The sequence below is a fragment of the Varanus komodoensis genome, unplaced genomic scaffold (genome assembly GCF_004798865.1).
Source record: "Varanus komodoensis strain SLA01 unplaced genomic scaffold, ASM479886v1 scaffold1, whole genome shotgun sequence".
NCBI classification, from domain to species: Eukaryota; Metazoa; Chordata; class Lepidosauria; order Squamata; family Varanidae; genus Varanus; species Varanus komodoensis.
The window spans coordinates 92,015,146-92,032,391 of record NW_025335268.1 but is presented as its reverse complement, the minus strand read 5'-3'; the positions used below and the strand labels follow the sequence as shown (position 1 = coordinate 92,032,391).

General features: G+C 40.3%; 1 protein-coding gene across 4 annotated transcripts in view; it reads left to right on the top strand.

Annotated features, from left to right (window-relative positions):
* Positions 1-341: 341 nt before the first annotated feature.
* Positions 342-17,246, top strand: part of NGEF (neuronal guanine nucleotide exchange factor) — a 58,129-nt gene continuing 41,224 nt past the window's right edge. For 2 of the 4 annotated variants that reach the window (XM_044435300.1, XM_044435284.1), the window contains exons 1-2: positions 342-449; positions 16,181-16,520. In XM_044435300.1, the coding sequence (XP_044291235.1) occupies positions 16,256-16,520 (265 nt within the window). In that variant the 5' untranslated portion in view covers positions 342-449; positions 16,181-16,255. Of the gene's footprint in view, positions 450-16,147; positions 16,521-17,246 lie in introns of those variants that run through there. The other 2 variants (XM_044435292.1, XM_044435307.1) reach the window with 2 other exon arrangements.

The following is a 17,246-nucleotide window of genomic DNA, read 5'->3' as shown; positions in this document are numbered from 1 at the left end:
TTTCCCTGGGGTGATTTTTTTTTTTAAATGGCAAAGAATCTGGACCAAGCAAAGCAAAAATAGCAATAACTTTGCATTAAGCTACGAGTAAGTAGCTTTAACATACACACTACCCCACTTTACTCCTTGACTCAGCTGTTCTGCAGCTCTCACGTGTCAATCCAACACTTTCAGGCACTCACCCAGACATTTTTTCAATGGGTGTTTGGCTTGCGTAAGTCTTCAAGCAGCACAAATGACACTTGGCATTATGTTTGCATTAACTTATCTGAATAAAAGAGACCTGTTGCTTTAAATCATGTTTGCTGTGACTCTGGAAACTAAGTAAACAATATCTTGGTAAAACCTTGCTTTCGTATGCAGAGAGGCCGGTGACAGAAGGTGCCAGGCTGAAGGTCACAGCTGCTCCCAGCAAGGATTTTTCTCAATCTGGACTTTAAAACTTCACGGTAAGTGGCAAAGAGTGGATAGAATTTGTGGTTAAACTTGAATTATACTCTGTTGGTAAAACAGGCAGACTGAGTGAGTGAATAAACCAATCAAACTGCAATAAGTGAGCATAAAAAGAATAAACCAATCAAACAGCAGTAAGTGAGCATAAAAAGAAGAAAAAAGAACTGTCTCTATTTTGTGGGAAAGGACTTCTATGAGAAAGAGGGCAGAATCTCATATGGTTAACAAGAATTCAGACTTGGAATGTCTGACAGAGAATTAGGTGTGGTAAATGAAATTGTCTTATATCATCTGGCACAGAAAGCCACTGGGGGTTGTTCAAACAGTTGGAACGTTTGTAAAAGGTATGTGCAGGGGAATGTGAATACACGACAGGCAAAAACAGCAGTTGGGTCCCCATTGCAAGCCAGGGTTTTCTTGATGTCAGAAAATCATTATTCAGAAGCTTGTTTTACTAACTCTTTGTGTAGCAGTTAATATGAAGGAGGGGCAAAAATGCCTGAAGGAACATTGCAAGCACCAGTCAGGTTAATACTGCTTGTTTTCAGAATTGGGATCTAAGCAGCAACTGCATTTGGGAATTCTTTCAGTGCTTCTAAACAAAGCTGTTACTGTGTTATCATTCTGCTTCTTTCACAGATTTTTAGGGAGGTCCAGATAGCATTGCCTTCCATTTGAAACCCTCCCATGCCTTCCCACCACTTCTTCTGTCCCTTTTCTTTATATATGCATGTATATGCACAAAGTTAAGAGGAAAGAAGAAAAAGCTGTGCATGGTCTTGTGACTGGTAGCATGAGCAGTTCTCCATTTCAAAGCACCATCATCACAAACCTTTTTTAATGATAATTTTAATAATTATCATGTTTGTTATTGGGGCTGTATTTCCCATTAGGGAACTTTTGTTAGCCCAATAACAAACCAGTTGTTCTTAAATCAGCTAAGATCCTATTAAGTACTTTATGAACTTGCCAAAATGTGATGTTTACCTTTTAAAATGTGTAAGACATAACTGAGCTTAAAAAAGCAATATTTTTGTCAGATGGACGCTGCATCTGAAAGTGGGAGACATTGGTGATTTGTGTGTGTGTAATTGTTTTTGAACATGAAAACAAGCTTAACTTTTCTAATGATGGGTGGGAACAGAAGTCCTATCAGACTTCACTTTTTCCAAATTTAGGCTGTAATCCTGTACCTATTTACCTGGAGTAAAGCTCCACCAAATTCAGTGAAGCTGAATTGGATAGGATGGCTCAATAGCACCTACCTCTGTTCTTAAAGTATGAATCAGGAACATGTGTGCAAACAAGGCTATGTTGACTGGTCAAGCAGATAAAGTCAGAGGTATACTGAGAATGTATTGTTTTGATAACTGTATGAGTAATAGGCATTTTGTAGCACACACCCATGAACATTCTCATAGTTAAATAATGCAACGGCATGCATGGAATGATCCATGTCTTCAATGCAAAATGTCTGAAACAAAAGCAGTTTCAAACTAAGGTGACCAGTACTCAAACTAAGAGTTTAAAATGGCATCCACTTGCACAAGAGCAGTTGACTGCTTCCTCTTAGCTGTCCCATCTTAGTTCAGGGGGCATAAAAAGGGCACTCTTCCCTTGGAGTCTTTCCCATGTCCATTCTTGAGTTTTCTAGAAGTGGCATAAATGAATTTGTTTGAACTGGCTCAAGCCATCATGCAAAAATAAAATAATTTATACCATGTTGTGCATTTTACTTTCATTTTACTCTGCTGGAAAGGTTTAAAAAATACAAATAAGCAAGTAAAAAAATTAAATAAAATCATGGTCAAGAAGAGTGATTACTCATCAAGAGTGCTCTGATGACGTCACTCTTCAATTTGTTACTTACAGGAAAGTTTGAAGATGTTGTTCTTCAAGAAATTCTAATGTTAAGGTTTCTCTGGCAAAAGAAGGAAGAAAAAACAGAAATTAAGACTGAAAACAGGAATTTCCCGGGTTAAATATAAAATGTAAATAACCCCATGCAGGAATATATGGGGCTGCCTTATATTAAATCAGACCATCTAGTCCAGTAATGTTGACAGTGACTGGCAGCAGTTCTACAGGATTTCAGGCAGGGTTCTTTCCCAGCCCTCCTTGGAGCCATGGCCCCTACACACATAGTTGGAATGATCACAACACAGAGAGCACCCATTTTAGACTAGGCCATGTTTATTGTTCAGGTATTTTCCAGCAAAAGATTGTTGTGGGGATAAATGAGATAAGAGTAATGGTAATCTCCGCCTCCTCTTCCTTAGCACTTACCTGGCACATTGCAAGTATTCATACTGAGTCTTGTGCCTTATGCCAGTAGCCCTTACAACAATAACCTTGTAAAATAGGCTGTGTACTATCCCCGTATCACAGAATCAGGATGGTAATGGGGAGAGGAGTGAGTATGAGGGCTGCGTAAGCAGTCTGTGCATTAAAATACAAGTATGGAGTAGTGGTTAAGAGTGTGGACCTTAGACTCAGGTGACCTGAGTTCTAGTTCCCACCTGGCCATGGAGCCAACCGGGTGACTTTGGACCAGTCACAGACTCTCAGCCCAACCTACCTCACAGTGCTGTTGTAGAAATAAGATTGAGAACAGGAGGTGGAAAATGGTGTTAAGTCACTTTGAGTTCATAAGAAAAAAGCGGGATATAAATTTAATAAATAAAATACTATAGACAATTGAAGATGACCTTCAGTTCGCAAACAGGAGAGAAGGAATGCAAGTCCATTTCCCAAGAGTAACTGAGAGATTTAGGCTGCAATCCTATGCACACATACCTGCAAATAAATCCCATTAAACTAAATGGGATTTACTTCTGAGTAGACATATAGGATTGAGTTGTAAAGCACTTGCGACACCCCACAGAAGGCACCCAGCTGGAATATGTATGCAGGTCACAGTCCGGTGCTTTCATCATTCTGCCTTCCTTTCTCTCTTATTTCAAAATAGAAGCAGAGGTGTTTCTCAGAGGAACGCTTTACAGTGTTCTAAAAATAGGCTGCCACTGCTCCTAGAAATGAGCTGAAGAAATGTCAGTAAAAGCAAAGAGGAGAGGCTCTGTGGTGAATCCCTCGCCCTGCTGATGTTGGTGGAGGGCAATATAAATCCTGATATTGTGACATATTCCAGCATTCCAGTCCGTGTGGAGACTATCAAATTTATGAAGCCTACCATCTCCCCAGTGTGCTTTTTCCACCAGACTGAGCTCTCATGCCTAAGCACAACCTTTGTCAGCCTCATTAAATTTATATAATAGGTCATAGAGCTGTGGAGGCTTACTCTGGGACACTGCAGTGCAGAATGCTACCTATATCTGCCAGAGTGCATATAGCCGGAGTAAGTGATGATAGCCCTTCAATCTTATCTGCATAACAATTTTCAAGTAGGGAGACCCAACCAAGAGAATTACATAGAACAGAGCACGGGATGGGGAGTAATTTCTCTGGGCAACTGCAGGAGAAAACACCAAGATGAAATGTGGCACATACTAGACGTACGTTGCGCTATGCTTGCCTAGAGGCTTCTAGAATACTGGCATGCACCAATAAAATAATTGGTCTGCACTGGGTGGATAAGGGCAATCAACCCTTTTTGCAGCATGCATGATGTGTATTGGGCTGTCCTTGCACACTGCCAAAGTCACATAGAGATGATGACCAATCTGTGGGTCACTTGTAAGGTTATGGAAGAAACAAGCTCACTTTGCACATTGATGCTCATTTACCTAATTTTGCACTGCCAAGCCTCTGTGCAAACTAGAATTCAGTTATCCTTTGTAATTTGTACATGTCCACATTTTGCAATGATATTCCCCATTCCAAATGAGTGCAAAGATGTATTAGGGGAAATAACATTAAAATGCATTATATTAAGACTACTGTTTGCAAAATATGTATATTAGGCAAAAATGCATACAAAATACATGTAGTGGGAGAAATGTGCATGAAAATTCTTCTGAATGTTTATGCAAACTTTAAAAAATTCTCAGTGTTTGAGAATTGAATCCATTTAAGTGAAATGAATCCATTTAAGATTGGGAAAATAAAAAACTAACATTGACAAGTTTGTCCATCTGTAGTTCTGACACTGCATTCAGGGTCAGGATAATGGGATATGTGTGTTCTCTTGACCAATCCAACCCTAGATGCCCACTTCTGCATTGAGGCATGCAGTAAACCCTAAAAGTCCTTTGGGCTGCTGTAGCCTCAAGTGATGGGACTCCCTCTGGCATGTGATAAGCCACCTCTCAGTGCACCCGTAGATTCCTTTCAGTTGGATGCCCCCAATCCACCCCACCCAAATTCCCTTTTTGTTAGAACCTTAATAACAGCCTTATTTAAAAATGATGAACCAACACATTTAAAATAGAAATCTGCCTTTTCAGCAGTGTTAGACTATATTTTCCCCAGAGAGTGAGAGAACTAAATTCTCTCACAGTTCTTTTATTTATTTATTCAGTCTTGCATTCTTGGTGACAAACAGTAGCAAAATACAGTTAAAAACAGAATACAGTTAAAAACTTAAAGCCAAATATATTAAAAGCACAATTAAAACACAACCAGGACACAACCTGTTTTTTAAAAAAACCAAGACACCAAGCTTTTCAGATGTGTCCATCCTTTGTGTTGTAGTAATACAAATAAATATACCATTAGTGGCTGGAGCAAACATTCATGCAAATGAACTGGTTTGTGTATTAATCCTGACTCATATTCCTGCTCCTTCCTTACAATATCAAGGACAGAATAAGGTATTAGTTGGCACATTTTTAATGACTACCACAGCCCAATTTTGAGTTCAGTTACTCAGTGTAGTCCCAAGTGTTCTGGATATTTATACTGATGCATTAATGCTAGTTTTAAGTGTTAAAATGTGACATTTGGTCAACATAGTAGATAGTAATTGCTGTAGCAATAAGACTCCTCCCCCCCACCCACCCACCCACCCACCCACACGAGAGAGAGATTTCAAAATGTATAATTTAAAAAATGAAGATGTGAAAACTACAGGGTCGTGTATGTGGATCTGTAGTCTTCTTTGGGAGCAAACTACCTGATTTTTTAAAAAAGATAATTACTTGCCCAAGGTCACCTAGTGAGTTTCATCACTGAACACTGATTAGAACCTAGAGCTTCATCCATTTTATCATCCTGGATTTCCCAGGCCCTTAGCACTGCAGAATGTCCTCCAACACTGGAAAATCCCAGAAAATTATTCAATCCTGTTTTAAATTATGGCATGGATGCTTGTACTATAAACCCTGTACAATGTGGGTGTAATTATTGGCCTTAACGCCGTGCCTGCAGGAATTCAATATTGCTCATTGATGCTTTCTTTGTAGCTTGGTGATTGCACACACACCCATCCAAGTATGAACATGGCAACCATGGTTATCAGCAGAGGCATTTAGGAAGAATGAACAATTGAAGTATGCCAGGAAGTTTTAAGTTAGCAGTACTAAGTAATTTGTTCATGACTATGAGTTTAGGAAACAGCAGTGGGCTGCCAGGTAAACACACATATCCAAAGGGACATCCCCTGTACTTCTGCTACTACTTTTAACTAAAAGGACGTGGACAGGATATGAAGCCGTATAACAACAAAAACTTGGAATATAGTGTGTTATTCAAGGGCTGTCAGACCATGTTGCACACCTCACCAAAGAAAAAAATGGAGTTTCAGAAATAAAAGGGAAGAGAGCTAAAATGAAGGCTAATGGCAGGCTTGTTTTAAAACCAGAGACCTATGTATGGCTTTGCTGTTTTGAAGGATAATTCTGTCTACTGGACTGGACTGTTAGACCCAAGTCCCTCACAATGGGCATGGTCACGCTGCTCACCAAACTCCTTGGGAATTTTGCCCACATGGAGCAGTTAAAATTCCTGATTATCCGATAGATGCCCAGTTCCCTCTGGGCTCGTGTTTCCCACCATTTGCCCCTCTCCCCTATCTCCATTCTCAGGCTTCCAGTGAGCCTCATTGATCTCATTTCAGTGGCATGCTTCCTCATGTGGTGACTCCACATCACCACCCAGCTCCCTCCCTGTGTCTTTTTTTTTCTTAGCCCCGCCACCCCAATGCGCCAGCAATGGTCCTCTAGTTCCTTCCTTGGTGTCTTCATCCTCGCCTGTTTCATTCCCCCATGGAAGCAGCCCTGTCCAACCCCCATCACCAGAACATCTTCTCCCAATTTCTAGCCACCTGCTCCTGCTTCTGGGTGTCACTGCTGTTACCTTTTCAGAAATGTCTTGCTTCAATGTGGCAACACAGACCTCTTATTTTTATACAATTTTTTTAAAAAATTCTGCTTTAAAAAATTAGAAAAAAGTCATTCTATGAAGAAGCAGAAATTGCATGAAAATAGGATAGGGATGTGGCAGGGAAGGGGCTTCTCATTAACCTCTGCCCTGAAACTACCTAATTCTAATTATAATGTTCATATGAACTGCCTCACTGGCGGAGGCCACAGCCAAGCTCAGCCAGTGTGTAATGGGAGGAAGCAGCTGTTTTCTCTACAGTTTGCCTTCTGATGGCAGGAAAAACATAGGGAAATGGGATACATATCCTAGGTTATCCTCACTTGGAAGAGTTAGGGCATCCCATGACCACTTGATTCCCCCCCCAAAAGCCTCCCCCGGCTCTGCTTCTAAAGGTGCTTCCCACAAGCCCCTCCATTTGTCCTAGTGCCTGAAACTATGGTTTCCAGTGTTCTAAAATCTTCACATTCGGCATGGACATTTGTTAACTCCCCTCCAGTGCCAACCATGAGGCTGAAGACTTTAGAAACTTGTGAAGCATATTTTTCAGGTGCAAGACAAAACAGGGTGTGTGAAGGACCCTTGGGATGCCCTGACTTTGCCAGCTAAGGATAATGCAAGGATTCTGCTGCTAAGGTACTTTGGGTGCATAGCCCCATTTCCTGTCACCTTCCTGGCAGGTTCTCCAAGATTCTTGGGGCTGCTTGGAAGCCCAAACAGTCCTCTTGGCTTTGAAATATTCCGAGATGATAGCACTTTGCGGAGTAGAAAAATACAGGGGTGAAGCCTTTTACAAGGGTCTGCCAGGCTTGCTTTGCAATAAACGATGGGAGCGGCCGTGCAGGGGAAAGGGTCACTGCAGTTGGGAGGGAAAGAATGCTGGTTGTGGCACAATCAGCCCCTAGACAGATTTTGAGATGGAGGAACTTTGGCAGAGAGGATACAACCTGTTGCCAGGCAGGGATTGGGAAAATGTCACCCATGGTTTTTGCTGCTCTTGTTGTACAACTCACTTGATGATTGCCCTAAGACACAAGCATCTGGGTTCAGATGACACATGAAGTCATGGAGGGTTTAATATATCCTACAGTAACTATGAGTAGTCAGGATAGTTTATGAAAGCTTGAGAGGACACATTAAGCCACTAGGTGGCTTATAAACTAGCCCACAGAAAGAGGGTTGTGTTGGGATAACATGCTAAACCGACTTAAATGTGTTGCATGAGTTCAAACAACTGCCTTTGCTTCTCTGGTAAGGCTTTGCAAGCTTTGACAATTGTGTCATTAAAGGGGAAAAATCCTCTTGGATTTTGTTTATCCTGGATTTTGGTAAGGTAAACTAATAGTTTTTGTCAAGATTGTGAATTGTATTTGCCTCAGTGTAACCTTGTAAATCAGCTTGAAGTACATGTGTAAGCTGTGAAAGTTACAGTTCTCAAAAATTAGATTTATCCACACAAAAGTTAGTGTCATCACAATAAACCATATGGACAATTTTTCTTGTCCCTTCTAAAATTCAGGGGCCTCCAATTGCTCAAGAAAGATCTCTAGTTCTTGATGCTAACATACTTTATACTGTCATAAATGGGAATAGAGGTTTAAAATTGGCTTTCATTCTATTTTCTTTTACAGTTCTGTATTCCGTGATGGGAGTCTTTTTAGAGAGAAAAGAACTTCAGTCTTCACATATGCAATGGTTTAAGTAATGAGAATGAAATAGGATCAGCTGATAGTTTAATTCAGGTTGAAACTTTGTAAAGGCAGTGAACAAGACCTTTGGTTTTCAGCTCAGTTTCAATATTCTGGAGGCTGACTTTTCCAACATGACAGAAGTGACTACTAAATAGCCCCAAAGGAGACATCCTTCCTTAAGATACAGCTTTTAGCTATTTCTGTTCAACAAGACCCATGAGACAAAGAACAGATCTGAGCAGGATGTGAATGGACTAAGAGATAATATATGAACTTAAGCAGATAATCCTTCGAAGTATTTTGCATGTCACAAATGTGCTTTTTGGATAAAATGAACAGATGTGGCAAAACAATATTACAAAATACATCATTTTAACTATAACCTCACATTTAAATATATAGCAATGATGTGTGTTAGTTGAAGATTATAAATACCAAATTTAAGGAGTAAAATATTTTTAAAAGATTTTAAATATGCAACATATCCATGTTTACTTGTTTTGAGCAATCTGCATTTGTCTGTATGACAAATATAGTTTCAAAGAACACTAGAATTAGTTGAACTTTTTTTTTTAACAGAATAGGCTGTCTGAGCTGCACCTCATGTTAGGCAGCATCAGAGAGAAAGTGAGGGGGCAAGCACAGCCTTCCCACAAGGTATATTATAGCACTAGTCTGCTAAGGTTAAGGGCTACCTGAGTGGAAGCAAATCGGCTACCATCAGAATTAACTTCAGTTTTTTATTCTTTCCCCTCCAATGTAATTCGCTGTGGACCCCAAGCTTGTCCTTTCCAAAAGCAAATTCAGTTGTCTTGTGCCTATCAGCAGGGTAGGAGAAGGAGCTCATCCAGGATGCTATATGCTTTCAAGGCAGAAGTAGGAGATTGGTTCTGATCTGGGGGTCAGATTCCATGCCTGGACCAAGCCTCTGAGCTGCATAATGTCAAGAGGCATAACTCCACAGTGCCCCTCCCTGCTCATGGCATCACCTAGTCCTGCCCCAACTATTTTTCTTTTCTCTCTGCAGAGGGAGTTATGAAGCTCCCAGTGTCAGCGTGACCACTGTGTGAAGTGAAGGGCTTGAGCAGGTGTTTGCCTGTGGGTGCTTGTATGACCAGCTCCTGCCAGTGTCTGCTGAGCTGGGTGTGTCCCCCACCAGCTTTGCTCTTTTCAGTTGCTGCATGAAAAACAAGAAGCAGGAGCAAAGCACTCTCTTCTGGCACTTGCAAGAGCTCCTACATGTCTCTCCAGGAGAGTCCCCTTATTATCATGATGTGTGACCAGAGAGGACAAAAGAATTCCCCTGCTCCCCACTGGTTCTCTATTAGGAGTGGGAGTGACATGCATGGGAATCTTCTTGTTATGTCCATGAGGACCCTCCCCAACTCCTGGAATCTCCAGGCCAGGGGGTCCTCCATGCCATGAGGTGTGCATCCTCTGATCAGAATGTCCTGCTCCCATGCACCATGAGGAGGGCAGCTGTACCTCCCCATTTGAGGCGCAGGTGAGTGGTTTCTTGCTCACCAGCACTGTAGCAGAGCCAGGGTCCAGAGGGATATAGCACCAGCACTTTCCAATTAGCTGAACTCCCTCTTTTCTCTGAGTTTACCTGCAATCATCACATAGCTGAGGAGGGAGACAATGTTGCCAGAAACAATATATTGCCCTCTCTTTTAATGTGCTATTTGAGGATGGGTTGGTCTTGAACGGGAAATTAAGGCCTATTAAGTCTGCCTGGGGTCATAGCTATGTGTCATATGGCTATACTGTTCCTGCATTTCAAAAATGTATCACTGTTCCACTGCTGTTCATGAATTCCTAAAGCTTCACGCTCAGGAATCTCATGCTATGGTGCTATTGTCAGGCATTCCTCATTGCTTGTTTGTTCATGAATCCTCAGGGGACCTCCAACTTGTATGTTCCTAAAGCTGTTAATAACACTTATGACAAACATGTGAGTTCAACATGGAATTGAATTCCAGCCAATTCTACTCCTCCACAGGCAACTACAGCTCATGTTTTCCATCCATCCATCCAACTGGACTTTTTTTTTCTAGGAGTCCTTTTTTTCTGTGTAACTGACAGGTGAAATGGGAGCTTATTCAAGGTTAGCATTATTTTCATTGAATAGTTAAGCTCTAATCTTGATGCATACATTCTCCACATTCTTAAAATTCCCAGTCTTCTGCTTTAGTCACAACAATGCCTTGCATGTAATATTTAACCTTATTTACTCTATCAGTCTTTTTGCTATACCAGTTCTCAAATTCTCTTCTACACAATAGCAGTCAGGGCTTCACCAGTGGGTGCTTCCAGATGAGGCTTTTATCGTGTAAAAGAAGTCTCTGCCTCATTAATGGGCAGATGATTGAGGTGGGTTCCAGAGGGTTCCTTGCCTTAGCAGTCAAAAGACATCATACAACTATTCCCTCTTCTTCTCCTTAACTGATGTTCTGTGATAACAGCAAAGGCAAAAGAAGTGCTGAGAAAACACAAGAGGGTTAATAGTCTGAGATGATGTCTAGAACTTCCACTGGCTTTTTTATTTTTCTTTATTTTATCAAGAGGAATAGTTGCACACACTAGCACTGAAGACAGCAAATGAAAACCCTGGCTTAAAAAGTATCTTTAAAAATCAAAACAATAAAATGAAGTCAAAGATAGGGCAATGTTGCAAATAAAGATGTAGGCTCTGTGGGGTTTGTTTGTCATACCCACTCCACCTCATGATCTAAACTAAGGATCTTGAATTTCTTCCAGCCCAGGGGCATTGTGGAAAAGCTCTTACAGGCTGGGCTGCATTTGGGACTAACTGAAACAAAAAACCCCCATGATTGCTGGGGAAAGCCTGAAACTATTAAGAACAGCCTCCAGCTGACAAGATCAGCATCCCAATCTTGTTATGGAAGCAACATTGTTGCCAGTTTGTCTCCCTGACTGACATCTTATTAAAATGGCAACAATATTGCCAGAGGAGGTCTCTGACTGACACCTTGTTAGGTGGGCAGCAATATTGTTAAGACTTCCATATGCAGATATCTGTCTATTCAGAATCTTTTACTTTCCTTTTCTCTTTTCTTTCTTTTCTTGTCTTGTCTTTGTCTTTTCTATTTAATAAGAGTTTTCCTTGTTATGTGACTCCCACAATTGTCTATATGACTGAAACCTTATAAAATAATCTTGTAGTTAAATTCTTTGTAGTTTCTTGCAGACTACTTACATGCATGCATTCTGTACATCTGAATAATCTGTCATTTTTTTTATTGTACACCTCTAGCATGCCTGCTTTTTCTGGTCTTGACAGCAACATTCCAAGGGGAGTTGTGTTGGACACAAAAGGGCCAGGGCCAAAATACCAAAAATTCCAGAATATGTAATGTAAGGGTTTTATTGCCAATCATGAAGTTTCCAGAGAGGCATTGCAACCTTGTAAAGCATGGAAAACCCTGTATGAAAGCCAGGAATTTGCCAAATGATGGGTGACCCTGGAAATAGCATGGGACCAGGAGAGAGGGGGGAAGGCTCTCTGGAGAACCCCATTGGGCTGGCTTGGGAATGCCTGGATGGTCCGGATTTGGCACCCTGGCCTGAGGTTCTGTGTATCTAATGTAGAGCCTGGTTGAGTACTTCCAGTGAAGTGGTACTCAGCAGAACACTCAGCTTTGATAACACACCAGGAAAGTAAACCAAACATTATGTAGAAAGCAATTGTAGAATTCTAAGCATTGCACCATCATGATGTTATGGACACCAGCCAAGTGATATCAGTGACACTTATGCAACCCAAGTAACTTAAGAGGCTGAACTATAATAATGTGCTGTTGTGAGAAAGGAAATTTTTTTTACTGCATTTCCAGTTATCATTTCTAGGAGAAAATGCAATTTCTTCTGTAGCTTGGTGAATGGTATTTGTATCCTGCAACAACTAAAACACCAATTGCTAGTTCTTTGTATAACTATATAATAATCTGAAAATAGCTCCATCTTTTACTATCTGAAGGTCCCAAAGTTATCTTGGGATATTTTGATAATAAAAGTTCTAGTTACTTGAGCAGGGCAGTTTCATAATGAGGCAGACAATTTACCTTTTATTCTGGATATCTCTTTAAGATTAGCCTATGAATTCCTGATAGTGCTCTAATATATTATTTGAAAGAAAGAGGAGGCAGATCTTCTGGGAGAACAACACCTTTTTCCTTTTTTTTTAGTGAAAGGAGTATTGTCCTTTTTCCTATTGGCAATTCTCATTAATATTCAGAACAGAAATGCAACTAACCATAAGTTATATGCCCTCAAACCCCATTTCTTACTTAGCCTGACTTTTAGTCCCAATTTTAAAAAAGGATAAACAGAAATGGGGAGAATAAAGAGGTTAATGACAGGGGATGTGAAGCTAAATCAAGATCATAGTTCAAATCTGTAATGCAGTTGCTTTGACTTTTTGTGTTCAAATAACTTTCAGAATGTCTTCTCTGTTTATATGTATCTCAGATTTCACATTTTTATATACACATTTCTTCTTGTTGCTTGATACAACATATCCTTAGTCTACTATTCTATTCTTGGGGCTTCCTTAAATGTCTAGCACTGCATACTATCTAGTTCAATTTACAGCACAATTCTACATCCCCTTCTTTGGCTGTAAGCCCCACCAAACTTAATGGACTCATTTCTGAGTAGCCATGTATAGGACTGTACTGTAATTCTTTTCAACAGTAGCAATAAGTATGGTACTAATATAAACAATGAATTATTGCATGGTGTAGTGGTTAAGGACTCAGGCAATCTGGGTTTTAGTTCCCATTCAGGCATGGAGCTCACTGGGTGAGATTAGGCCAGTCACAGACTATCAGCTCAACCTACCTCACAGGGTTGTTATGAGATAAGATTCAGAGGATTATGTAAATTGCCTTGAGTTCATTGAAAGGAAAAAAGGGGAGTATGAATATAATGAATAAATACATAAATTTTTGTTATATTTCCATATTGCCCAACAGTCAAAGTTTTCTGTCTTTATTTTCTCGATAAACTTACTGTGAATAAAACTGCTCAACCCATCCTGCACCATGGACCCAGTGCAGCACACCTCCTTGACTTATTTACTTGGTGCTGCCACTGCTGTCCATATAAGACCAGGGATTATGAAAATCCAAAAATCTATAGATGATGTACCAGAAATGGAAGAAAGCAATTTTTAGCAAACTCTCCTAATCACTACCAGGTAGAGTTTCGTCTGTTGACATCTTCACCTGCCCTTCAGCCAAGCAGATTGCAAAGACCTGAATGATCTGGAATGCAAGTGGGGCAGATTATGGGCTATGCAAAATATCCATCAAACAAAAGCTTCCAGTTTAAACGGATTTATCACCGTTTACCTATTTTGGAATGGACCACCTTTACAATGCCATGTCCTCATTTGGAATTCATACTATCATTATATTAAAGCTAGTTTATTTCATGAATGGAACTATACATGAAGACTATAGGTCCATGTCTCTGAACATGAGTCATCACCAAATAGTAATGTAGGGATAACAAGTAAGAAACAGGCCTTCCTCCGCCTGCCACTTTCACCCTGCAGTTCCTTCCAGTGGCCATTTTTCACCAACCTGTGGTCTCAGACTGGAAATAAGCCTGGCTTAAGTATGAGGAAAATGCTGTGCAAGAGTGTTTGTCCTGCTGAGGGTTTGGTGGCACTTTCTGGACTGCAATTCCCCACTGTTACTTCTGTTTGGTCTCAACCCACATTCAAAGACAAAAGTCTTTCACCATCCTGTGCAGTTCAATTTTCAAGAATCTAATAGTCTTTTTATTTAAACTAAACTTTATTTAGTTTGACAATCTTACTCCCTTTAGCTGCATTCTGTTGTTCTTCTAGCAGCAATCACCACCCTGCACATACACAGTTCTGTGAGGTGTTACTCTGTTAGTGAATCATCTGCTCCATTTGAGCAGTTTTTGCTTCCTAAGTGGGAAGCAAAATGTCTCCTCTGAAATCACATCATTCATTTTAGCTCTCTATTTAGGCTCCATGTAGCACCATCCATGCCAATGCAATTCATCTAATCAATCATGCAACAGAGCATTGTTTACTATTCGGACATTTGTGTGCTGCCAAATCATCCAGCCACTCTTAACATGATGAAAGTTACCACAGGTTGACTGACAGCATGATGACTCATCCTTTGACTGTTCCAGCAGTTGCCATCAAGTTAATAGAAAGTTTCCCTCAGATTGCAAATCGAGAGGGTTAGCTGCAATATTGACACAGGAAAATTCACAAGGGTGGTCACTCCACCCCAAAAATCAATTTGCAGTGCCTTCAACAAATCTTTAAGCAAGGAAATGTGTGAATCAACCCTGAGTCTCTCAAAAGCAATACTTTAGATTGCCTATGGCTTTGTAGAACGTGAAAAAACGTGCTGCAGAAGATTGAAGAGCAAAGTTTAAAAGGGACCAGTGTTGGAATCAAATTATATTTTATTTTTTTCTTAATATTTAGGTATTTACTGGAAGTTTGTTATATTTAACTTTCAGTAAAGATCATTTTTAAAAGGAGGGGCAAGGTTGAAGCAAGAAGTGTAGGTATTTCTGGTTCATATGCTAATGTGTAACTGCATCTTATTGATATTTGAAATGTTTACAAGGCATTAAACAAAGGAGCAAGCATGGCTAGTCAAGGAGCCAAATACTATGCACTGGGGAATATATGTGAAAACGAAGGATCAGAACAGAAACTAAAGCATTGGTCCAAATCCAATTTTTGGTAAGAGAATGGGATCAAAAGAAATACCCTGATTCTTGCTATTTTGTCAAGCAAAACTTGTATTATATACAGTATCAAATCACTATAAGGTTTTCCCCAAAGTAATAAATCCTTAGAAACTTTTACTAAAATCTAGAATTCACTTCAGTGTTTAAAATGTGATAATGGTCCTATATGAATAATGTGTACATTTCTCATCCTTAATATTGAGGTTTGACAGCTGCCAAATGACATCCTCCTCCTCCTGTGTTTCCCCACTTCTTCCATTATTTTCTTGCCATGGAACATCTGTTAAGAAAGAAGCCAAAATAGCTGCCTCCAGATATTTAGCACTAGGACACCTCTATCTGGAAGCATGCTTCTATTAAATATTCTAGCACATTGGAATTTAGTTTTAATAAACTCCCTCATTGCAAGGCAGTTTATGGGGGAAATGATGAAATCATGGTCAGAAATCATGCCCAAATGCAATATTTTGAATGCAAGATTATTCTAATTTCAATTAATGTTTCTGGCATTTTTATAACTTTTAGAGCAGCCATGTGAAAGCTTAAGATCAGGGGTCCCAATCCAACCCTCTTGGGATTTCAATCTGAACCCCATGGGCCATGCCTCCTTCCCCAGGCCCCATCATTGAGTGCTTTTCTATCCTATATGCAGTTTTCAGCATACTAAAATGTTATATGTCCCTCCTAAGGCTTACTTACTGGCAGGAAAAGCTTGAAACTACAATAATTGGTGTTTTTTTTTAATGTCTGGCTCTGGTTTTTGGCCCCACCCAGCACTGGAATGGGGCCCTGAATGCTTCTACAAAATTGAATCTGGCCCTCCATTTAAAAAAGTTCTCCACCTCTACTTAAAAAATATCAGTCTGTGGTGACACATATGCCACTGGCAAACTAGCAATTCTGCATTGTAAACATTTAAAGAAATAAACGTGTTCCTGATGTGTAAAAAAAAATCATTTTCCTAACCTTTATTTTTAATTCTACAGCATAGAGTTCTGATGGAGGGGATGAAAGTCCCTCTCTGGTTGCCTCTGTGTTATTAAACAATTGGATCTGTTGCTATGGAGACAAAAGAACAGGAAGAGGTGGAAAGACACCGTGGGAAATCAGCCAATGGTGTCAGGAAGGACAGTTCTTCACAGGCAATATCATGCCTGGACATGATCTGTACTGATAAGTCTGAAGCTTCTGAGCATGTGATTGAGAAGGAATCACAAGCACATTACATTCCCATTCGAAGAAATTCCAGGTACTATCGCTCCTTCAGGGACCGGAACAGAGGGAAGGCAAAGAGTCGCAAAGAAGTTCAAACTGAATGTGTTGGAGGTAAGTAGTTGTTTGAGTAGTGTCTCTTTCTTCTATGTGCGCTGAGATTGAGTATTATTGTACAAGTAAGACAAACTTGTTAGAGGAACAAGTTGCAGCAAATCTGAAACTGAGCAGTCAAAATGAGAGCTTGAGAGAATGAAAAGCAGGGCAAGATCACAATGAAGCACCATTTAGCTAGCAACACCTTCAAGAAAGGAAGAGATGAAGAGCAAGAACCAGCTTAGCATTTCATACAAATGAACCTGCTGGAACAGATAACACATTAACAGGACACTCTTAGGCAGTGCTTTTTTTGTAAGAAAAAAGGTGCCAGAACTCATGAAATTATTTACCTTTCGCATATAGTCAATCACTGTACACACACTCACACACGTCAGTTGTGTAATGAAACATAACGGTCGCCGCCCACAGTAAGCACTCAGCGCACAACCACACGACCAATCACAAGGCGAGCAGCGCCATCACAACCAGTGCGAAGTACGCATGCATCGGACTTGACACAAAAGCAGCCCGCATGCACCGTTTTAATGATTTTGTCGCCGACCTGCTATGCTTGACAGGGCGATTCAAATCCATGTGGACCAAACATCAAATTTTCAAAAGTTACTTTTAAAACTTGGAAAATCTGTCAAAAAAAGGTGCCGGAACTCTGTTCCGGAGCATTCTATGACAAAAAAAGCACTGCTTTTTGGCATGCACACTCAAAAAGGCATGCACACATCT